This window comes from Fringilla coelebs, assembly GCF_963513975.1.
Source record: "Fringilla coelebs genome assembly, chromosome: 17".
Lineage (NCBI taxonomy): Eukaryota > Metazoa > Chordata > Aves > Passeriformes > Fringillidae > Fringilla > Fringilla coelebs.
The window spans coordinates 3849518-3876517 of NC_140043.1; the positions used below are offsets into that span (position 1 = coordinate 3849518).

The 27000-nt window shown below is 43.9% G+C and overlaps 1 protein-coding gene across 3 annotated transcripts; it reads left to right on the plus strand.

Moving 5' to 3' along the window:
- The first annotated feature begins 183 nt into the window (after positions 1-183).
- Positions 184-26753, plus strand: MED15 (mediator complex subunit 15). 3 transcript variants are annotated; one of them, XM_084216908.1, is made up of 18 exons: positions 184-311; positions 5070-5157; positions 6315-6366; positions 6810-6839; positions 7993-8208; positions 8747-9006; positions 10359-10742; positions 11742-11837; positions 16565-16684; positions 21762-21904; positions 22190-22317; positions 23168-23302; positions 23695-23758; positions 23882-23948; positions 24404-24564; positions 24712-24878; positions 25013-25111; positions 25237-26753. In XM_084216908.1, exons 1-18 carry the CDS (start codon positions 244-246, stop codon positions 25371-25373), a joined length of 2415 nt encoding a protein of 804 aa, XP_084073034.1. In that variant the 5' UTR covers positions 184-243; the 3' UTR covers positions 25374-26753. The 3 variants fall into 3 exon arrangements, with proteins under 3 accessions (XP_084073034.1, XP_084073035.1, XP_084073036.1); XM_084216909.1 differs by having other exon boundaries at positions 25240-26753; XM_084216910.1 differs by lacking the exon at positions 16565-16684.
- The last annotated feature ends 247 nt before the right edge of the window (positions 26754-27000 follow it).

Genomic DNA, 27000 nt, shown 5'->3' on the forward strand with positions numbered 1-27000 from the left:
CGCGACCCTCGGGGCCAGTGCGGGGCGCGCCCGGGCCGCCGCCGCCGAGTAGTGCTCCTGGGCCGGACTACATTTCCCAGCGAGCCTCGCAGAGAGCGGGCGGATCCCGCGAGAGTTGGCGGGACTCGCTCCGGGACTCCGTTTCCCGCGATCCCTCGCGCGGCGGAAGCGGCGGCGCGGCGGTTCCGCGGCGGAGGCCCAGGGCAGCGGCGGCAGCGGCGGGACGCGCTCCCGGTGGCCGCCATGGACGTGACCGGGCCCGAGACTGACTGGCGCAGCACCAACTTCCGCCAGAAGCTCGTCAGCCAGATGTGAGTGAGAGCCGCGGGCTCGGTGCTGGGTAGGCCGCGCTCGGGCCTCGGCTGCTGCCGCCCCCGGGCCGTCGGCGGGGCCGTGTCCCGCCCGTGTCCGTTCCTCTGCAGGGCTTTCCGGGCCTGCCCTGGCTGCCTGGGTTCGTGCCCGCTCCTCTGCAGGGCTTTCCGGGCCTGCCCTGGCTGCCTGGGTTCGTGCCCGCTCCTCTCAGGGCTTTCCGGGCCTGCCCTGGCTGCCTGGGTTCGTGCCCGCTCCTCTCAGGGCTTTCCGGGCCTGCCCTGGCTGGCCGGGTTCGTGCCGGCTCCCCGGTGTTTCCTCTTCTAACGGGGGCCTCTCCTGAGGGACCTCGTAGCCAGGATTTGCCCAGACCCTGTGCGGGGTAACCGGACTGGTCTTTGACTTGATTTTTCCGATCCTCCTTCTCCTCCACTCTCCCCTTCCCCAGCAATAGCGATTTCCTACCCTGCTCGACACCGTCTACTTTAGGGCTGTGATTTTGCCAGTGCCCACGATATTGTGAAATTTGGCATATTCAGCCCTATGAAAATCACTGTTATTGGTTTTTGTCTGACTTTTGAGGGCAAATATGAAATAAAAATGCTGGTGGTTTAATGTGAAGTTCAGCTTGTTGCCTTTTTAGTTTTCCTTGGTGTTCTGCAGGTTTTTTTCTATTTTTAAAGGTTCTCCTAACCTGAGCAAGGTGGTGAGCACAGAAGTGCAAGTACTGTTCACTCTTTCTAGAGTCATATTGGAGTGCTAATTCGTGTATTTTGGAAAGCTTGATGTTCCCTTGTTGATTTTAACAATCAATACCTAAAACTGGACTGGATTTCTATGACATATGAGTAGTGTGTCTGTGAGTTTCCTGCAGTTAGGATGCTGTTCCAAAATGAAACTGTTGCAGTGTTCATTGAAGGAGTAGGATGGTGTTTGTCTGTCAGAGCAGACGGACTTCTTGTTGCTCACAAGGGATGTTTCACTTTCTAAATTTTCTGTAAAGTCATTAATCTTGTTAGATTAATCCCTAACTTCCTCTCCTGTTCTGCTGCTTTGTCAAAACAAGCAAACAGAAGTGCCCTGCGTGCTCTGCTTTGAGGAAATAAACGTCAGTAAGCACTTGCAAACCCAACACAATCAAACTTGGAGTTTGTATTTGCCCTGCAAACTGTAATGTGGTTTCTCTAAGCAGCAAACAATGCTCAAAAATGTTTCAGTGGAAGTGCACAACAAGGGATTAAAAAAATGCCAAATGAAGAGATGACAGTAATCCTAAACTTTTGATGTATGCCCTCTATTTATTTTCTTTTACACAAGTGCACAGATGTCTCTGTACGATTCATGTGCTTTTTTTTTAGATACAGTGACAGCCTTTTTTTGTCACTTCCAGTTTTACAGGATGGATCAGATATTTGTATTCCTGGCCTTGTTTGAAAAGCAAGCAAAACTGTTACTGGGATGACTGGGATGAGTTGTTACAGTGACTGCAGCAGACTTTTTAAAGCAATTATTGTGTGTTAGATATCCAAAACAGCCTGGCCTGGCTCCACGTGGCACTTGGGATAAGATGAATGGGAAATAAAAACAGTGTACTTGCTAAAAGCTGGAGCTCTCTGTGCAGCAAGTTCCTATTTCCAGCAGCTCCCAGGTTTTCATTAGAGGCTGATGTAGCAGGTGGAAGAAGGAGGTAATTAAATATCTGGTGAATCACCTGAAAGTTTTTATAATCTGTGGGAAGCTTGTTCTGAGCACTTAAGGAAATGCAGTCTTAAATGTGTGTACAGCTTCTAGCTCATCCTGCAAGCAAGAGGTGATACTTGTCAGGATAAATGTTAACACTTGCTCTCGAACATTAAAAGCATGAAACCGCTCACAGAACTCATTTTGAGTTACCTGAATGGCTTTTGAGTTTTGAGCCAGCCTCTTTAGAGCTGCTGGCCATGGGTGTCTCCATTTGTTACAATTCCATCCTTGGGTTTTCATTCCAACACTGAATTGAAGTTTTCTGGGCTTTGGCTCTGTCTTTCAGGAGTGACGTTGTGACCATTTCAGTGGGGGTGTCCTGAGGAATGTCTCAGTGCTCCAGGTGCATGATTTGGTTGTGGACATTTGTGAGAATTGTGCTTTACTGTCCTGAGTCCAGTGCTAGGTGCTGTGGGACTCAGGGCTGAGCAGAACTTCCATACTGGAGCAAGCCTGAGAAAGCCTGAGCTCCAGGGACTGAGGGGCAGCTTTGGCTTCTCCCAGGGTGTTCCAGGAGTCAGCAGTGATGTAGGAGTGGTGATAAATACTTTTGTTTGCAGGGCACCACTTTGTTCTGGCCCTTACATAGCTCCAGCACATTCTCCCTTCTAAAGGCCTTTCCTTAAAATGTCTTTAGATGTTGGTATTGCCTGAAGGATGGGTCTGATCTGGGCTGTAAACTCCTTGTGTGGCTGTGTCTGGTTCCTGCCCTGAGCTGCTTGGAGGCTGTGTGAGCAGGGAGTTGTGCTCTGATGTAACTCTGATGGTCCCTGACTTTGGCAGGTGCTGGCCCTGCATCTCCTTGTCCTGGTGTTTCACTCAGCACTGATTCCCACAGCCCTGGTGTGCACTGCCTGGGGAGGGAGCTGGGGCACTTCTGAAGGAGAACACGTTCTGCAAGACTTTTCTGTTAGACCAGCTGGCCTGAGTGAGAGGTTGCACATATTTGGGCTGGAAAGAAGCTTCTTGAGAGGGGAGGGGGAATTCCTGAAGCTGGTGTGGGTGCTGAACGCTGCATCTTGTGAAACCACAGCTCTGAGTTCTGCATGAAATCAGATTTTTAGTGCACATCCACACATTTACTAATGCTGCATTTACTAAGGGCTTACAAGGCAGATGGAGGTTGAGTTGGTTGGTACCATCTCATTCCTAAAGTTTTGTAGAGTTGGGAGTCTGCAAGGAATGTGATGTGCTCTGTGCTGAAGCTGACTCTTTTTTAGCTGACTTCCCCAGTCTTTTAATGTAACTATTTTTATGTTGATTGCAGTTAAATATGTAAACAAGGAACAAGTTGTGTATTTTTGTTTCTTCCCAGTCTAAATCTTTATTGGAATGCTAACAGACAGGACATGGAGAGCTTGGAGTGTCATTTTCAGTTATGCAGATGTAGCCACAATAATACATCTTCCATGTTCTATAATGTCAAGAAGAAATTATTCATATAAAAGCAGATAACTTCTTTGCTGAGGATTTTTTTCAGATTCCTGATATAATATTGATCACTGTCTCTATCACATCCCCTCAGTGCTACTTACATGTTACTTTCTTTACTTGCCTCTGTGCAATCTTTGTCTTCTCTTTTTACCTGCTCAGTTTTCAGTGCTCTCAACATGAGAGGCATTGTCATTGTACTGGGACTGGAAAGTTAGGGAGGATTCAGAGCAGTGTGGATTTAGAGACAGCCTTTCCAAAAAGGAAAATGTGAAAAAAAGGAGAGGGGCTCCTTTATGAGCAGTTCCCTTCAAGGCTTGTTTGCCCATGGAGGAACAGTTACTCTGCATTGTGTTGAGATTCTGCTGCAGTTTAAGAAAGTTTCGTACATAAGCAGCATTGTGTTGGTGGCTGCCAGGCCCCACAAGCAGGTTCCCTTGCAGCAGGTACAGTGTTCCCCTGTGTTCTGCTGCTGCTTTGCAGGTAAGGGTGTGAGTTGTGGCAGCCTAAGCTCCTGCATTTTAAGGCTGTAGCATCTGCTTTTCTCCTCTGAGACTGTCATTGAGTTATTCAGAAAGTTTAAGCTGTTTACTTCTTGTCCAAGCACCATTCCTGCTGCATGGGAAGTCATAGAAATTCAGGGGAAATAAAACAGTGCTGTCTCTTCAGAGTGGCTGAAGCTTCCAGGGGTCACTGCCCTGACCTGCTTTTAATGTAGGGTAGCTGCTGGTGCAAGGCAGTCACCAAGAAATAACTTTCTGATATGTTAATTATGAAGTGAAAGTATTTCCTGATCACCTGTGTGTGGAATTTAGACTGTGACTGCCAGGCTGCTTTAGAAAAGAACAGGTTTTGCAGGGAAGTTTCTGAGAATGGCAGTGCCTAGAGGATTGCAGCAGGGCTTCACCTGGCTGAAGTCCTTGTTTTAGGATGTCTTTCTTTGCATGTTCCATAGTTGAACTGGTTGCTGCTCTTTGATGTGCTGAGAATGTCCCTTCTTTTCCACTCCTGTCCCCTCCCACCCTGCCCATGCTGCACCTCTGCCCTCCTCTGTCCCCAACCCGTGCTCCCACTCATTGTCCTCACTCACTGGTTAAGCCTCTGTGCCTTTAGACAACATTTTTTGGTTTATTCCTCCACCTTATGTTTAGAGAATTCTTTTTGGAAAATCCTGGTGCTGGGAAGCTCAGTCTCATTGTTTGCCAAACATGGATTACATTAATCCTGTCATTCAGTTTTTCTCAAATAAACAAGTGCTGGTATTTTGTCAAAATAATGCATCAGGGTGTAAAATAATGGCTTGTTTAGCAGTTGGTCTTGAATTTCTGCAAAGAATATTTGTGTTGCCTTTTAGAAATTAGTTGGCTTTTTTCTCCATTATTTATTTGAAGAAACTTTATAGAGTGGCAGTTTTAAACAATATGTGGTGGTGATTTTTTGTGGTGGATTTTCAGGTAATTTGTTTGTTTTTAATCTATAAATGAGAGGAGTAAAAAGCTGTTTCACAGACCTTTCTAACTACAGGAAGTATTTGTAATACCTTCAATTAAGATCCAGCCTTGTTTTTTTCTATTTTTATATTTCAGTGATGAAGCCATGAGGAAAGCTGGTGTTGCCCATAACAAATCTAGCAAAGATATGGAGAGCCATGTGTTTATGAAGGCCAAAACAAGGGTAAATCTATCTGCTTCCAGAAGTTATTGTGTGTCAAAAGAAGTTTGTAATGAATTGCAGAAATAGCAAAGCCAGTGCACTTAAGAATACAGAGTTATGTGAAATTTTGATTTGTATGTGCTGCTTCTTTTACCTTGAGGGGAAGTGAGGAGTTCTGCATCCAACAGATGCATCAGACTGGCTTCAGTTCAAGACAGCTTTGCTGATGCTGCAGTGTTTCATGCACATGTGGAACCACACTTTTCTTACTGGAATGTTTGTGTGTAGTGAATTACATGGAATTTCCTTTATCTACAGTGTAGCACCATTCCAGTTTGGTGCTCAGAAAAACCTGGGATATCCATGGAAAGGCTCTGTCAAGGATAACCCCAAGGGAAGAGCCATGCTCTCTGTGGAAGTCTGGCTGTAATGTACAGTTCTGCACTCTTACAAATCATGAACTTCTTCCCTGGAGCTGTGTTATGAGGAATTGGATAGTGTTGCTGTCTCCAAACAAGTTCTGTGTTTGAAATAGAACTTGTCTTGGTGCAAATGTTACAATGCTGATGCCACAAATCTGCACCTCCTGATGAGTTGTTTCATGGGCAGGAAGGCTTGTCTCAGCCTCTGCAACTTCCTACAAATTATGAAGCACACTAAGGAAATATTTCTAAGAATATTTGTCTTTTCACTTCTGACATTTCTGTCATGTTAGTTTTCCAAGTTATTGATTTATTTGTATTTGTAATATGAATTCAGCTTTAAAAAGAGTTACTGTAGTACAAGTGTGACATAATTCAAGGACTTAAATAATTCAGTGTGCAAAGTAAGCAGGTTCTGTCCTTACAAAAAAGGAATTATAGTCGATAAGAAGTGGAAAATGCATGTTGGTTTATAATATTTGCATACTGTGGTGCTGTTAGTGGGGCTGTCAGGGAGGTTCTTTCCTATGAATTTTGTGGTTTCTTGGCGTTCTTGTACCATCAGCCACAATGACGTGTTAGTGAAAACATTTCCTGGTTCATAAACAGCCTCTTCTTGGAAGTGACCTGCTCTGAAAAGCCCACACACATTGTAGAGTAAAATCCAGTATGTTGAGGAAGAATACTGAAGAACCAGAAAGTAATGGTTATTCTGTTTTCATTTCTTATGCTAAAATACTCATTTTTCACCTCTAGGAGGAGTATCTTTCTCTTGTGGCCAGGCTCATTATCCATTTCCGAGATATTCGTAAGTAATTTTTTACTTTTGGTTTTACTTTCTTCTCAGTTGTGGTTTCTCATTGAATCATCATAAAAGGAAAGTAAATTTTAGGGCTTCTGTGTGTGCTTCTGCATGTGATTCTTAAAAAGTTGCTTTAAAAATCTTCCTGTAGTATGCATGCCTAATTTATAAATCCTATTTCTTTTACACATCATCTATAATTGAAAAGTATTTGAGAAATTATTTAAACTTGCTACTTCTTCTACTTCCTAATTTTTCCTGTATCTTTGCTTCTTTCATATTTTTATATAGCATTCTGATTACCAGATTGGCTTAGGTTAATGTATTTTATTACAGCTACAGTAGATAGTGGGTTTTTAAAATTTCTTTAGAAAAATTATGTAGACAATATATCCAGAGGGTCCATGTGACAATATTAACAAAGATGATTCATCATTTTTTCTTTGCAGACAATAAGAAATCTCAAGCCTCAGTCAGTGGTAAGAGTTCCTTTTTTGTTGTTTCCTTCCTTGCCCCGTACTCTCCATTTCTAAACAGAGCAGCTTAGACATCAGGGCTGTGCTTACTAAGAATAAAGCATCTGTGTATTCCCTAGCTGGGATGTTAAATGCTGCTGGAGTAAAGGAAGTGGAGCATGACAGTCTTGGAGTTGTTCAGTGATGAGGGTGAGAGGCTTGGCCAGTGCTTTGGATGTAACACAGCAGGCTTGTTTGTGCCCCTGTTTGTACTTCTGTTAGCTCACTGCAATCAGCTCCATGAAAACACCAGAATGATTGAACATAATCTCCTGCTGAGCAGCCCAGGTTCTTGCCTGTTGCCAGCTGTGGCTCCCCAGGTGTTGCACCAGAGGCAGAAATATTTGTGGGGCCATTTGGTGAGCTTAGGTCTGGTCCTGGCTTCTGCCTCTTTGCTCATTCTCCCTGCAGTGGATGTTAGGGACATAGTGTGGTGCTCTGCTTTTATCCCTCTGTAGGGCAAATACACAGTCTGTGGTTGATGAACATGCAGGCTGGCCTGCTGGAAATTATTTTATAAGTATCCTTAAGAAAGAGGAGGTGTGTGTTCTGCACCCCGTGTTTTGTTTTGGCCTCTTGAATTGCCTTTCTCTCTTTAATTTCACTTTTCTGTGTGCCCAGGATTCAGATGATGAAAACTGTCTTGAAAGGCACTGAATTTATTCAGTGCATAATAACAGGGATGTTAGAGGGGGAACTGTATAGCAAAGTGCATCCTCTGCTCTGAGCATTGCTTCTCTGACTTGAGGAGGAAGATCCACAGTGGGACTCTCTTGGTTTTTGAGGTTAAAAGCTTTATATCCTCATGGAGTTTTGTTGACAGCTTGTTTTGACTTTGTGTATCAAGTTGGAGATGGCTAGTAAGTTCTTTTCTCTGATGTATTTAAAATCTGTGTGGAACTTCCTGACACTGGAGCACTTTAAATCATCTCTCTGCCTTTACAGAGAGACAGAGAAGTGCCAGAAGCCTCACAGGCAGGGCAGTGCATCTGAGTTTGTCAGGGCATTGGATCTAGCCATGGTCTGAAGTTGCCAGATCAGAGAGTGGATGATGGAGAGCAGGGATTCTGGAGGAGCAATGGCATGGCTGGCACATCAGTGTCTGTTTCCTTTGCAGATCCAATGAATGCCCTGCAGAATCTAACTGGGGGTCCTGCAGCAGGGGCACCTGGCATGGGCATGGCTTCCCGAGCCCAGGGGGCACCAATGAGTGGCATGACAGGCCTTGGCCCAATGGCCCAGCAGATGAGTCTCCCAGGGCAGCAGCAGCCTCCTGGAACCTCAGCAATGGCCCCTCATGGGATGCCTGGTGTTTCTACAGCCACTCAGCAGAGTAAGTGTTCAGTTTGCTTCAGCTGCTGAAGCTGTTGGATCAGCTTTGCAGTAATAAGGCCTTTCCCCAGGGAAAGGTGATGAAGAGATGTCATACTAAGTGTCATACTAGATGTCATATTTCTGGCTAAATCAGGCAAGTGAACTCAGAAATAATTGATTTCAAGTACTGCTACCTAATTGGATAAATGTCTTCCTTAGTATAGCCAACCAATACTGTGTAGCTGCTGTATGAGCAAATTCTTTCATCATGTCAGCTTCAGAACATTGTTTTTGTGCAGCTCACCCAGGTTTTCCATGGTATGGTGCTTCCTGCTGGTGACCTCAGTGCACATTTCTTCCTGCACATTTTTACTCTTTACTTACTCTCAGTGGAGGGAGACTGAATTACAAGTTGGTAGTACAAAGTGTAATTAATTCTGCACTTAATGTGCCCCATCCATTTGAGGAAGCAAAAGTATATCCTGCTAAGGAAGGACATTAATTAATCTCACATTATTTGGGTCTCGTGTTTTAAGTACTGTCTATGTTCTCTTCAGCCCAGCTTCAGCTCCAGCAGATAGCCCAGCAGCAGCAGCAGCAGCAGCAGTTCCAGCAGCAGCAGGTGGCCCTGCAGCAGCAGCAGCAGTTCCAGGCCCAGCAGTCAGCCATGCAGCAGCAGTTCCAGGTGCAGCAGCAGCAGGCGGCGGCCGCTGCCGTGGCGCAGCAGCAGCAGCAGCAGCAGCAGTTGCAGGCTGTCCAGCAGCAGCAGCAGCACATGCTGAAACTGCAGATGCAGCAGCAGCAAAACCAGCAGCAGGTGATGACAAACAGCTCTGAGGGCAAATGTGGTGATGGGTGTGCTGGTTTGAGAGGAAACCAGGGGGAGATCCCAAGTCAGAACTACAATTTAATGGGGAAATTAAAATAAAATGCAGTAGAACAAAACCCCTGCCAGAGTCAGAAATGACCTGTCCCCTGTGTGTCAGGGTGGGGGCACAGCCCCATCCCATGGGGGCTCAGCCCTCCTGCAGTGCCAGCTGTGGTTCTGCTGCAGCAGGATCCTGCACAAGGGGGGAGTTTTCCTCTGCAGCTCCAGGGCTGCTGGAGATGGGCCTGCTCTCCCTCTGGGAATGCAGGGCAGGAGAAAGCTGCTCCTCTGGGAATGCAGGGGGCAAAGGCTGCTGTGCTGTTCCAGGGCAGATTGTATCCAGGTAGGAATGCTTGGCTCCTGCCCTGGGCAGAGCATCTCCCCATGGGATGATGGAATTGGATCAGCCCTGCGGAAACACTCACTGGCCATGAACAGAAGAGATCCCCCTAGAAAGAGGGTGGGTCATGGAAGACATAAAGAGCACTGCCCTATCTGGTTTTAACAGATGGTAATAGGATACAAACATTTGGTTACATCTTGCATTGTACCCTAAGACAATCAGTTACTTGGCAGGTGAGTCTTGGCTTGTGTGGAAGTATCAGCTCTGCCTGTTTCTAACACGTTTCCACTTTAGGGTAGGGCTTCAGGTTAGATTGACAAGTTAACTGACAGCAGTATGTTACATGCTACAGGAAAGGCTTTACTGATGTTTTGTTGCTTTCTTTTGTCATAGCAATAGGAAATTAAAATCTTTGTCTCTTTCTTTTTATAGATGTCAGGATAGTCTTTCATTCTGACAGAAATTGGGAAAGAATAGCCCTTGAATTACTCTAGCAATAGTGGCTATTTTGTCATTGTGTGACTAATGTGTTGCCACTTTAAAAATATGTGTATGTATACATGTGTGTGTGTGTATATATATATATATATTTATCATTCTTATGTACAAAAGCAGAAGAGAAAACTTCAGCTGTCATATTCTTGTGCAGTGTTTGTTAGGGGGTGATCACATGTGGAAAACTGTGTCTGAGCCCATTTGTACAGGAGAAGCTGATGGACTTCACCTTTGCTTTTAAAAGTGACAGGAAAGCCTGTCATGTGGAAATATGGAAACACAGGCTATTGAACCATTGGGGGCTAAGATATACAAGGAATGAGTGGATAAAAAGGTTAGGCTTCCTTTGGGCTTAAAACATCAATCTGATGTATTAGGATTCTGTTTCCTTTTGGTTTATGCTATAAAAGTCTCCTGCTGCATTGCTGGAAGCTTTAACATCCTGGCTTGTCCTGCTTTTCAGATGCAGCAGCAACAGCAGCAGCAGCAGCTGCAGCGGATTGCTCAAATGCAGCAGCTGCAGGCAGCACAGGTCATGCAGGCACAGCAGCAGCAGCAACAGCAGCAGCAGCAACAGCAGCAGCAGATACCACAACAACAGATACAGCAGCAGGCACCTCAGCAAGTCATGCAACAGCAGATGCAACAGATGCAGCAGCAGCAACAACAGCAGCAGCAGCAGCAACAGCAACAACAACAGGTTGCTCAGGCACAGCAGTCCCAGCTTCCACCACAGTCCCAGCCTCAGCCCCAGCCCATGGTGTCTCAGCCTCAGGCAATCTCAGGACAAATCCCCAGCCAGGTTATGCCTGTTACTCTCACACCACAGCAGTTAAAAGCTATGCAGGTAAGGGCTAGTGACCAGCTGTCCATCTAGAGAAATAAAACAAATCATAACTTGTTAAGAGCTCTGCAGTTAGCAGGGTGTTTAAAGGTTTATATCTGGGCCTGCCAGTAGAGAACAGTTTTGTACCTAAGAGTTCTAAAAATCTGTGAAAACCATTCATGCAGCTGATATTTAAAAAATAATCTCTTGTCTCACTCTTGAATGGACAAGTGAAAAAAAGAAAAAGGAACATAATCTGATTGAAGAAAAATTACCTCCCTGCAGTTTTCTTTTCTAGAACATGAGCAAGTACTTTGAAGTGTTCTAGACTGCAGCCAGTGTCAGCTCTCTGCCATACTGGCTTTGCTTCTGCTGCCATGTTGGCAGGTTTGGTCACAGTTTAATGTGCTGGTTGTTCCTGCCTTGAAGAGAAGGTGGGCAAGACAATAGTTCTACTCTGTTGAATCTCTTGCTGAGTCATCCTCTTAATGGTGCAGCTTTTTGAAGTGTTTAGTCATTTTTATCTGGCTGCATAGGTTACTGTTGAGCCCAAGCTCTGACCTGGTTTTTTTTGGGCCTTACTGAGGAGGAATGGAGTGTCAGCCACACTTCAGAAATGGATGAGTTGTTATCTCCACTTTGTGCTCCTACCAGCTGAGCTAGAAGTAGTTAAATGTCATCATTGTGACAGATGTAATGAATTTATAAACATTTGAAATGCTGGTCATGGGTAGGCTTGCCAAAAATTTAAGTGCCTATGATTTTTATATATAAGACCTGATAGTAAAGGTAAGATGTGCAAGAAGTTGTTGAACTGGGTGTGCAGTCTGTGGGAAAACTATTCTAAATGTTTTAAACGTGGGAACTTGTTTTCACAAAAAACCCCAAAACCCTTCAGTTGGTGAGGCTGGTCTTGTCTCCATACCCCTTTTAACGAGCATAGTCAATGCAGTTGAAACAGAAGTGTCATACCCTGCTCAGGTATGTATTTTTACCTTGGGCTTTGTTCTCATTCCCCAGGTAAGAGCTCAGCTGGTGCAGCAGCAGCAGCAGGCAGCAGCAGCAGCAGTGCAGGCAGCTCAGGCCCAGGCTGCTCAGATGGGAGCCTCAGGGCAGGTAAGGGCCCAGGGCCTGTGGCAGTGCATGCTAGAGATGAGCATGGACTTGGGTTTCTGGTGGTTCCTGGTGAGGGCTCTGACACTGCTCCTCCCCTGTATGAAGGGGATGTGGTTCTCTCTGCTGTTTCTCCTTTGCCTGGAGTCAGAGGCAGGATTTCATTGCCAACCTCTCTGTGCATGCTCTCTGTCCCCAGTAGGTACGAGTGTTGCCTGTACTGACACAGGAATGCACATGAGTAAGATGGTCTCCTGTGGGCACACTACAAGTCTGACTGTTGGTACCTGGAGTGTATCACCTCTTCTTTCATTAAACTCTCCTAGGTGACTGCTTTGTCGTGTAAACTGATTTCTGTACTGTGAATCTTTGCCTGCTATCTTTAATCACTTGTGATTTACCTTCCATCTTCATGTATTGACTAGAAAAAAATAGTACAGATGATGAAATCTCTCTGCACTCCCCTTTCAGTCCTTTCATCTTTCATTCTTCTTCTGAGTGAGATGGGCAGTAGATCTAGATGCTCTTGTTCTGGATGTGAATCGTGAAGAACAAATGGTGTGTGTCACAAGTGCAGAGTTACATTAAAAAAAGAAAAGTGCTGGGTGAAAGCTTGTTGTCTAACATGGTTTTTTTATCCTGCAATACACCTGCAGCCCCAGGGTTGTTTCTTGATGTGTGTCTGGTATAAAGGAGACATGGGGAATAAATGGGGAATGGCTTGAGCTGAACCTCTTATCCCATTTTCCACAAGAATATGGAAGTCTTTTGTGGCTTACCTGTGTAGTGTTTCATATTGAGGCGTTTTACAGACATGGGTAAGTACAAATATCACCACTCTGTAGATGAGGAGAGAGGCAGACAGATGAAATGAGGCTGACTAGGACTAATGGCAGAATTCTTTTTGTACACCCAGCCATTCCATGTTTTTCAAGCACCATTTTCCATTCAGTGCACAAGTAATTTTATAGACTCAGTGAGAAGTTTTTTATGTGGACTCTGATTCTCCAGTGAACATCTCCCAGACTGGTATCAGGGATAGTGTCCTGTACCATGGTAACTCTCAGCTGGCCCCATCCTTGTTGGTGTGGCCAAGTTGTGTTGCTGAATTGCTCCTTTGGCTTGTCAGTGTAACACAGGATGTAAAAGCTGGGCAGTGGTAAGTACAGCTGGGACAGTGGTGGCAGCAATGCAGAATTCTCTTCATACAGTTGAAATGTGAATTAAAACTTGTTTGTTTCTTAAATAATTTCCAGGTGGGAGCTGCAGGGACTTAGGCTGACTGGAAGGAAACACTGACTTTTTTTTCTTGTTACTAACTTTAGTGGTGCTCTTTTCAACTCTGAACAGATGGATTGTGTTTATGTAGAGTCAACTGAATTCTTGCCCCTTCATGTGCCAGTGGCTTAACAGCACAGTGCATTTGAAAAGCTTTGTGTGATGGCATGGTTGACAGGCAGTTTTGTATTGCAGCTTTATCCAGTCCTCTGTGGGGATTGCTCTTTATCTACCACATGTGGAGTTTGGAATATTCCACACACAGGCTTTACTTCACTGATGTTCATGCCAGTGCAAGATGAGTCTGCTAAAATTCACCTACCACTCTGAAGTCCAGTAACTAAATGGGTTTCTTGTACTTGTCTGAATATTTTCTGTATATAATAGGTGTAAGATTGTGGCTGTATATAATATTACAATGCAGCTTTAGTGTTGAGAGGGTGTAAGGATTTCCTTTACTGTATAAGAAGTCTCTTTTAAGGCTAGATTTTTGCTTTCTATTTAGTACATTTTTCAGTAGCATTTTTAATAAATCTGCCTTGATTTCTTTATTTGGTTCAGGGAAGCTTTTTTTAGAAACAAACCCTATCCTAATCTTTGCTTGTTTCATTTAAACTTAGTCTTTAAGGGCTTTCAAACTGGGAATTTTGCTTGCTTTGGCTGCATTTTTCCTTTTCCATAAAGTTCCTGTAAATCCTTCTTACATAAAAGTAAAAGCAGTCCCAGGTTTAAAGATGGATTCATGTGAGAAGTTTTTCCCTGCAGTAATAAAGGCACCACACAGGTCAGTGTTACCCTGCTCCAGTCCTAGTGAGCATGTAGCTCCCAGGGAAGCTCACAGCAGTAGTGTCCTAGCAACCAAAGATCTACACAAAATACTTGCAGCACCAAGGAAAAAGATCTGTAATCAACTGCAGTTAAGTGTGAGTAGAGTTAAAGCTAAATATGAGTGAAGTTAAAGTTAAGTATGAGTAAAGTTAAGTCACTGTTGTGGTGCAATTCCTTCAGTGCTCAGAGTGGCTGATGCTGACTGAAAATCTGAGCTGCCTTTGTGCAGGGGCACTGTAATACATGTGCTCCCCAGAGCTGTGTTTTTATGGGCTCCTGAGTGTTTGGATGTTAGATAAAAGAAAGTGGCAGGTTCTGGATTCTATTTGTTCTATTCCAATTCATTTTTATCAAATAATGGGGTTTGTAGCTTTACTTTGGAGGGAGATCCTTTTCTTGCTCTCTGATTTATCTCAATTTACAGGGTCTGGAATTTCTCCTTGTAAGAATTCAATTTCACTTGTGGAGGAAGCTATGTGTTCAGTTAAAATCTTTCTCAAAAGTACTTAAACATTTCTGGTTGTGTTCTTATTTTATGAGAAGAGTAACTCCTTTATGGACATATTGCTTTGGAACCCCCTTTCCTGACTCCTTTATCAAAGGGTCATGGGTTTTGTAAATATAAATGAGCTGGAGAATGGGGGAAAATTGATTGCTTTTGTGTCATTTAATATATATATTTCCTTTCAAAAGCACACATTTAAAAATATACAAAAAGTCCTAACCCAAGATTGTAAGCTTGTGCACTCATTTGACCAACCACAATTCTACAAACAGCTGAAAGCCTTTGAATTGGAGTTTGTCATGCTGCTGTTCAGTGGTTTGCCAGACACTTAACCTGTGAATATTCTTCTCATTTCCTTTGCCTCAGTGGAAATAATCTAAATCTTCCCGTTTTGGTGGTGTGGCTTCAGAAACATGGCCAAGATGGCTGGGATTGCACAGCTCCAGAGATCTGTGTGCATTCACCAGGGCCTGAGATGGGGTGATTGTGCCTGAAAGGACATTCCCCTCCCACCCCAGCGATTTCCCCCTTTTTTTTTTTTTGGTTTTGTTAGGGTTATGTTGCTTCACCAGCTCTCATGTTGATACTGTAGCTCTTCACTGCACTCCCTGGCATCCCCCTGTGCTCTGTGGCAGGGCTGGGTTGTTGTGTTGGCTCTGCAGCTGCTGCATGCTGTGTGTGCACGTGTGCATGTGTGTGTGTGTCTGAGGCACCCCCCTCTGTTCCCCTTTGAAATCCTGTCTCTGACCATCCCTCTCTGCCTGGATGGAAAGGGACTGCATTGCTCTGATGTTGTCAACTAACAGCTGTGCTGAATTTGACACTATTTTCTTTATCAGTTATTGCTTTCTTTTTTTCAGTCTTGCTATGTTGTATTTAATTTGATTTATTTTTAACAATTGTAAGCACATGCATTCTTTGACTCTCTAGAGATGTGTTGCTGGCTGCTTCAGTCCATCTACATAAACACCCAGCAGGAGTGCCCCAAACCAGTGACAGGAAAGGAGACTGCATTATCTCTTAGGTTGGTCAGGATTGTGTAGGTTCCTTGGCAACATGCAAGCCAGGGAAAAAAGAGTAGCTCAGAGAACTTTACTGTAGATCTTTGAAATCCCAAATAGAAGCTCTCACTGATAAGTGAATCTGCCAAAACTGAATACTACCTCAAATATATGCTGTATTTGTTGTAAATTCTCAGTTTGTGGGGTAATATCAAATTTTAAGTAGCAGAGGGCTATACAGGTATAAAAAATTAAATCTCTGTGGCTCATGCAGGCTGAGAGTTCTGAAAGGTACTTTTAGACACTGCAGAGCAGCATAGTCCCAATACTATTTTAAAATAAAAATTGATTCTAATGCTAACCTTTATCATTTACCCTAAATGATTGTACTTTAGGGTGTGCTGATTCTATACAGCTGGAGAAGCAAAAAGCTTGAGGAAGATCATGGACTCAGGAAAATTTAGCACACCTTAGTGGTAGAGGAATAGGTATTTGTCAAAATGATGGTAATTTAAAAAGTATACTTATTTGTGTGGGTTATAAAATGAAGGAAATAGATTTTTCAAAGCTGGAAGTCCTTTTAATTGTCTTTGGCATTGTTATACTGGTGTGAAATTTGCTCACTGTGGGGCAGTGCGCTGCCAGCTGCTGTTGAACTGTCTGACAAAATGTCCTTTAACAGAGGGGACATGGCCAGCACTGCTGAATCCTTGGAGTCCACATTGGGGAAAGCACATCAGAAATAGAGAACTTCTTAGATGAAGGTCTCCTGACAGCAGAGAGCTTATTGCCAAGAATTGGGGAACTTCAAGATGTCAGGAAAAATTTAGGAAAGGCCCTTTATGGATATGACAGGATAGCCAACCCTTGACCCACGAATCTGAGGCTGTAGATGGGCTCTGTCAGGGGAGCAGGAGTTGATGAGGTGCTCTCTGAAGATGGATAAAAAGGATTTCCAGGCCAGCAGGTCAGGTTGCCCTTTAGAGAAAAGCTCACTAACCTTCCCTCCGTGCTGCCCCTCCCCAGATCCCGCAGGCTGCATGTGCTTCTCATCCTGCCAGTGCACTGCATTTCTTGTTTTGCGATTACTTTTGTCTGTTGTCCCTCTGTCCTCAAAGATGATCACCGCACCCATGGCCCGAGGTGGGATGCAAATCAGACCACGGTTCCCGCCTGCCCCCGCGGTGCCGGCTGCGCCTCCGAGCTCCGTGCCCTTGGGCGGACAGCAAATGCCACAGGTATTTACTGGGTCACACCAGGGTGTCAGCCTGGGCACAGCTGCCCCTCTTGTGCTTCAAACAGTGAACTTGCTGCTTTACTCAGCGTGTTGGTGTGGTTTTTATGGATCCTTTTTCGAGGTTTTCTTGGGATATCAAATAAAGTGGTTTTAAAGTTTTTATTTTGATATTTAAAACTTTGCCTGTTGGAACCCAGGACGTTCCTCTGGCTGCCCTGGGTGACTCGACACCCTGGCAAGGGGCTCAGAGACCTTGGCACGGAGTCAAAAACACCTGAGCCTTCAATTTTAACCCATGGAAACAATTACCAACTTTGTGTGAGGATTTACAGGCCACAAGAGTTTGAGTAGAATGACAGTGAATTTGTCAGAGGGTGAAAAAGTAGAATTTTGGGGATTTAGAATGGGGGTTCAAGAGGCAAGATGGAGAAATCTGGGCAGGTCATGTCCTTCTTCTCCTTCTTCTTGTCCTCCATCTTCTGCTGGGATGGTGACACTTCTGGATTGGTTTAGAGCAGAGACAGACTGTCTGACACAGGTGATGGGTATTGGGAAATTATTGTAAATAAAGTACAGGTAGTTCTTAGTTCTTAGTTCTTAGTTCTTCAACCCCACCCCAAGGGCAGGGACTGTGCCACAACCCGACCTGCTGGACAGATCTCAGCAGGTCAGAGAAGGAATGGAACAGAGAAGAGAAAATAAACAGCCTTGAGAAGCAGAACCAAGGGATCTCAACTTCATGGGGCTGGGAAAAAAGACTTTTTAATACCTTGGGGGTCATCTCAACCACAGAAACCTGAGATTTGCTGTGCTCAGCATTGATTCAAGACTCAAATGAAAGGTGCACACTCCATGAGTGTGCATTTCTGAGTGTTGCAGGTCAGCACTGCAGTGCACCTGGCTGAGCTGTGCCCAGGACCTTGCTTGGCCTGTGTTCATGCTCTGTACAGGTGCTTCTTGTGTTATTAGTGAACCTGGCTCCTTCCACTTTGAGCAGCTTCTTGGCATGATATCAGGGATCCAGAAAAATATGAGCTGTTCTTTTCTTTCATGGAGAAACTGCCAGAAGGATTCCACTTGTACCTGCATCAGAGGAGACCCTGTGTAGGCAGGCTGGCAGCTCCTGTCCAGCTGGTGCTGGAAAATGCACGAGGTCAGAGCATTTCTTTCCTCTCAGGAGCTTGCAAAGGCAGTGACAGTGACCAGAAAGATTCTGCAGCCCTAGGCAAACACATGTGTTGTCATTTCTGGTTGAAGATGGCTGGTCATTTCAATCCAGGACAGAGTGTGTTTGTTAACTGACACAAACCCAGCCACAGCTGGGGAGTCAGAGGGGAATTTGTGCTTTGGTCACTGTAGAGTTAATATTGACTGAGAGAATCATCTCCCATTTGAAATATCCACAATATTTGAGGCTTTCTCATGGATATTTAAGTATTAGTTTTGCTTTTATTTAATACTTGACTGATAGGAAAAGGCTCCTAGAGTGCCATGGGGTGATCTTTGAGCCCTGCCACTGTTACTGAGGAGCTGTGACTCCTGACCCCAGTGAGCTGCTCATCAGGAAGGGTCTCAGCAGCATGCCAGGGAGTGGGGAGGTGATGTAGAAGCTGAACAACTGATCAAAGCAGAAGAAGAGGAGAAATGTTTCCTGAGCAATGATTGTGCTGGGGTGAGGGAGTGAGACATGGTTCACTGGTGGCTGGAAACAGGTTTTGTCCTGACCTGCCATATAATTGACAGCTCTGGACCAGAATGAATCTCTGGCATTGTCTGCCAGAATATTTTGTTCAGGTTCTAGGTAGATTAGACATTAGAAATGTTGATTTTTACACCTCTTAATCTTTTAAAATGCTAAACTGCTGCTTTCTGGGGGATATAATCCTGCTCATCAGAGCCCTTGCAGCTTTCACAGCAGGAGTGATGGGCTGTAGCAGATATGGGGTTATTAATCACTCATTTACAACCATCAAAACCCATTTAGATGTGGTGAGAGGTAGTTCAGGGTGTATTTTCTCTTTAGAAAAGGATCTTGGTGTTGCACTGAAGAAGGCTTTTCAACAGGAGGACCAGATATGATATCAATACCTTGTGGTTATTTATTTTTGCCCCAGAAGACAAAACAGTCTGGCCATTTTTATCACAATACTCATTTGATTCTCCAGTGAGTTCATTTGTTTGGTCAGGTGTTTTTTGCTCCTTACAGTCTTTTCAAACAATACAAAAAATTACTGATGTGAGGTTTTATTCCACAATCAGCTGATGTTTTGATTTGCAGCAGAGTCAGAACTGGGAGCCCTTACCAGCCTTATCTCCTGAGAGCTGTTCTGTGCCTGACACTCTGCAAACTGGAGATGGAACTCATAGCTGGTTTATTTTCCAGGACAGGGCTCTGAACACTTGAGAATAGCTTTGGTTTAGTGGATGTAAATGCAAAGTTTTATCATGCAAGCCTAAGTAGCTTTTGGGCAAGACTTCAGAAAATCAGAGTGTGGTGTCATGATCAGGTCACTGTGGAGGCACAGAGCAGATTGATGCTCAGTGGGCTGCAGCAGCTGTCCATGGACATGCTTTATGTGCAGAAATTCACATCCCTCAGGGAAAAAAATCTGTACTTGGCTTTCCTTGTGTACCAATGATCAGTAACCATGGCCTCACTCTGCAGTTAAAGCTCTGGAGGAGGGGATTTTTGTCTTTTGGTTTCATAGCTGTTTTTGTAATGTGTTTGTTTGTTTTTCTTTATTTTTTTAAGCCTTCTTTTTACTCAGAGTCAGCTGCAAAGAGCATTCCGTAGAAGTTGAAATTTCATTAAATTGTTACAATCTTTATCTTTATCCTACAAACAATGTAGAAACCTAAATCTGAAATCATCTTTCAGCTTGCTCTGAAATGATGCAGCAAATGAACTGCTGTCAAAAACCAAGGCAATAAGTTCAGAACTGCAGACTTCTGAAGGCATGTTCTGAAAATGTCACAATTTTGCTTACTGTGAGGCATTGGCCTTTGCTGTTCTGAAATGAAGGTGGCAGAGAGCAAACCTGGAAAGGAGGAAATCTGTTTGCTTGTGCAAGTATTTGAATGAGGAGGGGTAGTGCAGAAAAATCCAGTTCATCCAGTGCTTATGTGCACAGTAAATGCTGCTTATCCTTTTCTTCATTTTCTGCAGCATTTGTGAATTAATGTGAATAATATCCTTGGTGCTGAGTTACACACAGGAGGTTAAATCTGGCAGAAAACCTAATGAAATCTTTCTCCTTCCTTCCCAAAACACAAGGATTTAAGTGTTCAAAAGTAATTTTTTTGTAACCAACTTGAGATACCTAACAGGGGCCTGATTTTCAGGAAGAGATGAACCACTCCAAGTGGTGTTAGTCTGACTTGATGAAAAATGGGTGCAGTATCCAAATGGGTAAGTTCTAAATCCCTTGCTGTCTCAAAGCACATTAAATAGGCTTGTGAGGGATCAGGGAATGCTCTTTGCACTGTCCATCCCTGGCTTCCTTCCACACATGGTGTCTGCAGGAGGCAAACTGTGCTTTGCACCCTCAAAATGCTTTTCCAGCTGTTGAGGAGAGACAAACCCACCTCCTCTGGAGAACATTAAGCCCAGGCTCTGGAGTTGTTGATTATGGAGAAAAGGAAGATAATTTCATTTCAGCCTCACTTGTTCCATGTATTAACTTTGTGTGAGAGGTCACAAAGGTTGCAAAGGTACTGGGGTTATTGAAGATGGAAAAAAAATCATGGTACGTCAGGCTGCATTTGGTTTGGAACTATTCTGTAATGGGTGATAAAGTAGTGTCTTCAAGAGGAGTAGTTTTGCACTGAGCTGGGGATTGTTTGTGCCTTTTTGGGGGGGAATATGACCTTTTGTGTGATGGTCCAAGCAGGGCAGTTCTGTTGCAGTCAGTGTGTCCATGCAGAAGCAGACAATGCAATACTTTTCAGTGTGCTAAATATAATTTCCTCTGCATACAGTTGGGTTGTTTAGATGAGTATTTAACGACAGAGTGAAGGGCAACACCAATTTGCAGTGCCTGTGATGTGCCTGGGACTTGTGGATTTACTGGAACCTTTGCTTAAAAATGGTTTAGACTGAGGAAAAGATTTGTTAATTCAAAGATGTTAATCAGTGACTTACAGAATGGACACAAGGGTTAATGAACCACAATCTATTGCCTCTGCAGGCTAATTCCATTTATCTTTCTATGTACTTATTTATAGCCTCAAGTCATAAGAACTCTGCATGTTCCTTAAACAAATGTGATCACTCAATATCTGCATTACTGTCCCATGCCTCTGCCATTGCACAGGTTTTCTTGTTTGGTTTTAAGTGATTAAGGAGAAGAATGTCTATTAGAACAAATGTTGCTCAAATTTCAGTGTTCATCTGGCACTGTAGAATGTACAGAATAAACTTGGTTGTTTGGTGCTGTTCTGGAAATGCTCTTATTTGCCTTTTTGTGTCCTTTAGGCACATCATTCTCCAAAGGTCAGAAAGCTACTTCATTTTTTTTCCACCAGCTGTTCATTTTGGAGTTTCTGTCTCCACCCAGATTTTCAGAACTCAATACTTAAACAAGATGTTGGTGATGTGGTTTACCTAATTTTTTTTCTTCCTTCTTCCTAAAGAAAACCAGTTGAGAAGCTACAGCTGAGTCTGACAGACCTTTGAAGACTGTAATTAAAATGTCTAAATAAGGAGGGGTTTTTGACTCTTAATTATCAAGTGGGAAATGTCTTTTCTTCCTGCTCTTCTTTAGTTCTAATAAAGTACAGGTTTCTCACATGGCACTTTTGACATTTTAATTGCAACAATGAAAAATAATTATTATGCAGTTAATTCAAGTTATGTGCAGATTTAATGGTCATTTCTACTGAAGTTGATGAGATTTACTGCCCTGAGAGCTTCAAGAGTGATACAGGTGGGAGAGTCCTTATGGGGGAGAGAGGAAACTAATGCTTTCATTTCTTGTAGGCCTGAGGAACACTTCTCTCCACAGGTAAAGCCTTTTAGTTAGGTTCCCATGCTCTGCTCCCTTTTGCTGTTATTGATGGTGTCTTTTCCCACATTCCAGGTCAGCCAGAACAATATCACCATGATGTCATCCCCATCTCCTGTCCAGCAGGCTCAGACTCCCCAGTCCATGCCTCCACCACCACAGCCCCAGCCATCTCCTCAGCCAGGCCAGCCAACTTCTCAGCCAAACTCAAATGTCAGGTGAGCCCCACTGCAACTCCTGAGCACTTGTGGTAATGCCAGAAGTGGGAGGTTTTCAGAAACATTCAATAACCTTCCTCTGTTTCCTCTGAAGTGAATGAATTTTAATTGCAGCTCCACTGGGAGCACAGGTGAGACTGTGCTGAATTCACTCTGAAAACTCACATTTTACATAAACAATCTCACCAGGGGAGAACTGCAAACTGCCATCATGATGCTTACTAAAACCATATCTGTTCACAGGCTGAGGATCCTGGCAGGTTTAACTGTGTGTTTATTTTGCAGCTCTGGCCCTGCTCCATCACCCAGCAGTTTTCTCCCCAGCCCCTCTCCACAGCCATCACAGAGCCCAGCAGCTGCACGAACACCTCAGAACTTCAGTGTCCCATCCCCAGGTCCTCTCAACACTCCAGGTAAAAGATCTGAGAGCTGCACTGCACACCAGGGCTTGGGCTGTGTTTTGGGAACTGTAATAATTCCTGTTCCCACAGTGTGAACTCCCAAGAGCTCTAGGTAGCAGCAGGCATTGCAGGCAGTGAACACATCACATACATCACAAACACAACTGCTTGGATTCCCAAATCAAAATCCACTGAAACCTCTTTTCTCATCACTGAACTATCTAATTGGTTTTTCTAACTTGCCCAGTCTTTGAAAAGAAGAATGATAATGTAGTGGAGCAAGGTTAGAGGCATAATGATTCCTGAGTTCCAACAGGAAGGAGCCCTTAGTGACACTGTGCACTTGTAAGGGACATAACCACTCACCCCAGGCAGCAGGCTGCTTTGCTCCACAACACCTTCCCAGGTGTACTCTGGCACTTTGCACTTCCCTCCCAGGCAGAAGAAGCAGTTTGTCACCTTTGTCACCTCCATTCACAGTGTCACCAACTGGCTCCTCATACCAGTGTGTGTGCTTTGCAGACAGGAAAGGACCCACTTAACAAAACCTGCTGTGAATTTATTCTGTTGATTTTGTGTTTAAAGCATCAGAGTGAAGGCAAATTAAAGAGCTAGAAAATGGGTGTGTGTAACTTTGGAACTTGGCAGAAAAACATGTATGAAGTGGGAGTTGCTGTTCTGCCCCCAGAATATGCTATAGGGTGGGCAAGCACTTCAACTATGGAGGGCATCCCATTGTGGATTTGGATATTTAACATGAGCTACACTTTGAGAGTGCCACATTTCAGATCAAGATTAATTAAGAATAATGTTCTGCAGTATCTTTCATCACCCTGTGACATGCATTTTTCCTTTTTGCCAGGAAATCCAAATTCTGTCATGAGTCCAGCCAGTTCTGGTCAGTCAGAGGAGCAACAGTACCTGGAAAAACTCAAACAACTATCAAAATACATTGAGCCACTCCGGAGGATGATCAATAAAATAGATAAAAATGAAGGTGAGCTTTCCTGTATTTGGCCATGCCTTTATCTGTGTCAGCTCTCTTATCTGCTGGAAGAAGCAATGCTTTGCCTTTCATGGTGACTTCTTTTCCAGGGATTTAAAATGTCAGAGCTGTTCTTTCTTGCTTCTAACTAAAGACTTCAGTGATAGGAATGGGCAAAACCCTTATCCTTAAATTCTCATCAGTTGTTTTTTTTACTTCTGATGATTTTGAAACAAGTAGAGTTCATGCTTTGGATATACTTAGGATTAGATGAAAGATCTTTTAACCCTCACTACTTTCTTTATTATTGGCTCATGTTTTCATTTTTGACAGTGTGCTGTATTTCTGTCTGCAAGAATGGAAGCTTTTCTTGTAGTCAGTGTTTGTTTCTCATACTGTTTCAGATAGGAAGAAGGACCTGAGTAAAATGAAGAGTCTCTTGGATATCCTGACTGACCCTTCAAAACGGTAACTGCTCCTGTCAGTTTTCCCAGCTGTTCCAGAAATCTGAGGCTGTCTCTGGGGCTCAGACAGCAGAAACATTCCAGCTGAGGTGTCATTTGGTGGGACCAAAATTCTCCTCTTCCACAGGTGCCCCCTGAAGACGCTGCAGAAATGTGAAATTGCTCTGGAGAAGCTGAAAAATGACATGGCTGTGGTATGTAATGCTTTGTGGCAGCAGAGATAAGCAACTCATTCCAAAAGGTCTTAAGACCTGGCAGGATCATTTTTGCACTTTTTTATTACTCATGGTGTTAAAACTTCAAGTAAAGGTTGGACAAAATAAGAAAACAGAAAAAGTGGGCAAGTTATGTAAGTTACCTGTGTGTATCTCTTAACAGAACTTTCAATTTCTTGTGCTCTGTGCAAAGACTGGAATAATTCTTTCTTTGAACTGTGGCTAATTTCAGGACAGCCTTCCTAAACCAAAACTGAATATATATATTTTTTTTTTTGCTTTACTTCCTCCCTTAGTGTTACTATATACAGTTTTGATAATCATTTGTATTTTGTGCCTTGGAAGTTTACTGCTATAAAATTTTTCAGCCTCAACAGTTGATATTTCTATTTCTGGTGCCAATTAAAGGACAAGGTGCTTCTGTTGTGTTTCAGCCAACTCCCCCACCTCCCCCAGTGCCCCCCACCAAGCAGCAGTACCTGTGCCAGCCCCTCCTGGACGCTGTTCTGGCCAACATCCGCTCCCCGGTGTTCAACCACTCCCTGTACCGCACCTTCATGCCGGCCATGACCGCCATCCACGGGCAGCCCATCGCGTACGTACCCGCCTGCTGCTCCTGCCAGGAGCAATCCCCCTGCAGGAACCACTCCAGGAACAGAGGGAGTGTGGGTGGGGGTGACCTGTGCCTTTTTTCACCTGTGGAGTATTTAAGGAGTCCTTTTGTGGGCTGTGTTGTACACAGGGCCCCCATCGCTTCCCCTCGGAAGCGGAAATATGAAGAGGATGAAAGACAGACCATCCCAAATGTCCTACAAGGAGAAGTTGCAAGATTAAATCCTAAATTCCTGGTGAACCTGGACCCTTCACACTGCAGTAATAATGGCACAGTTCATCTCATATGCAAGCTAGGTAAGAAGAAAGGGGGGAGGTGTCACTCTGGCTCCTCCTTGGGGTTCACAGGCTGGGAATCAAGCTCAGTTATGCACTACAAGCCTGTCTGGCAAGAAATGCTCTGCTCTGATGGAAGTGTCTTTGCCTTTCAGATGACAAGAATCTTCCAAATGTCCCACCACTCCAGCTCAGTGTTCCAGCAGACTATCCAGATCAGAGCCCTCTGTGGATAAAGAACCCCAGGCAGTATGGTATGGCATTTGTTGGGCATGTGTAGGTGGCAGTAGTGGGGAAGCGTGAACATTTCTTTTATTTTAGTGCTTTAATATGATTTTTAGAACAACTTCCTTTATCTGTTACCTCTTTTTTTCTCCAGCAGCCAATCCCTTTTTGCAGTCAGTGTACAGATACATGACTTCAAAACTGCTGCAGCTGCCAGACAAGCATTCAGTCACAGCTCTCCTGAACACCTGGGCACAAAGCATCCGTCAGGCCTGTCTCTCTGCTGCATAACAGCTCCTGCATCGAGGAGCCAGGAAGGAACTCTCAACAGCTGGCCTCTTCCACATGCCACTGCAAAACCACAGTGTGGGGAGCTTACTTCAGAAGAAAGAAGCCTTATGTTGTTTTGTTTCTAGGTGGGCAGGTTCAGTAGAGAACCTGATGTTAGACTTAGCTTTCTATCTTCTGCCTCTGTGGACTTTTGCCAGCATTTTCAGATATACAAAATGTGTATATATGGTTCTCAAGACTGTATTTAGGATGAGTTTTTTATTGTCTTCTTAGAGAAGAAATTATTTGTGGACTTCCATCAGGGAGTCTGGTATAAGAAGGGGTAGGGGAAAATGTCCTAATTTGCTTCAGAATTTGCTCAGTGCCAGTATTTCTTTCACACTGTATGTTTTGTGACCTGACACTGCCCCAGAAATAAATGAGCTGCAACTCAAATGTGCTTGCAAACTTGCCAGTGGGTGCAGGAAATCTTTTTGACTATTAGCTTTGTCCAGAGATGGGATAAATTGCATCCTTTTAAGGCATCCCTCAAATATGTGAGATAAATCTGCATAAATTATACTTGGGGGTGGGAATGTGGAACCAAACAGAGCAAAAAAGGTTTCATTTTATAAAACCTTTTATAGCTTATTTTAAATGTAACCTTGTATAAATGGTTTGTGGTTAGCATGGAGCAGGTCTCTCACTCCAGCTGAGTAAGGTTGATGAGAAAGCAGAGATCCTGATGTGCACACTGACTTCCTCTGTAAATTCAGTAAATGTGTACATAAAGATGGGGGAACCAAGAGTATAAAGGCCAAGTAACAAATCAGTCCAGCAGGTTTGTAGCTACATTTCTTCTTTCCAGAATCTTTCTGAGGCACCTGGCTTCCAGTGGGAGTTAATGCAGTGCACTGGAAATGTTTCTATACTACATCAGTTTGTTTAAATAAAAAAGGCAAAAAGCAACATCTCAGGAGTAGCACTGACAACTAATCCATGGTGCCTTCAGCAGTGATCAGCTGCCTTAGTGTTGGCACTTTGAATGAAAACATTTACCACAAGTAACTCTAATTTAATGCATTTTTCATACTTCCCCATGTGTCTAAGTTGCTCCTTCTTGAGTTCCTGGTGCAGGAGAATTTCAAATATCAGATGTTCCAGTTATATCCTGCCCCATATCTGTATTGTGCAGCAAACCTTAAAGAGTAGCTGGGCTCTCTTACAGTAGTGTCAAGAAAGTGCTGTAAATCCATGTGGTGTCATCAGTTTTAGGATGTTTTTGAATGTGGGTACTTAGTAAGCACTGACTGAGGCAGCAGAATGCTGTCAGGATTTTGTACATGAGCTAATGCATTATCTGTCTGTTTCTACTGTAATAAATTTATTATTATTCCTGTGTTGGATGCTAACGTTGTACTGTTAGGATACCATGGGATGAGGGTTACTGTGTTCTGTGGGAAGTGAAAACTCACAGGCTGTGAAGGTTAGGGGACAAAATCACAAATGGCTCTGTGTCTCATGCACCACATCCTTCCTGTCCTCAGTGAACTGGAAGAGCTGGTCAGGAGGTCAGTGATGGGATGCACCTGTGGCATGACTGCAGTTTTATAAATACTCATGGCTCATTCTTCCCCCCTCAAAAAAA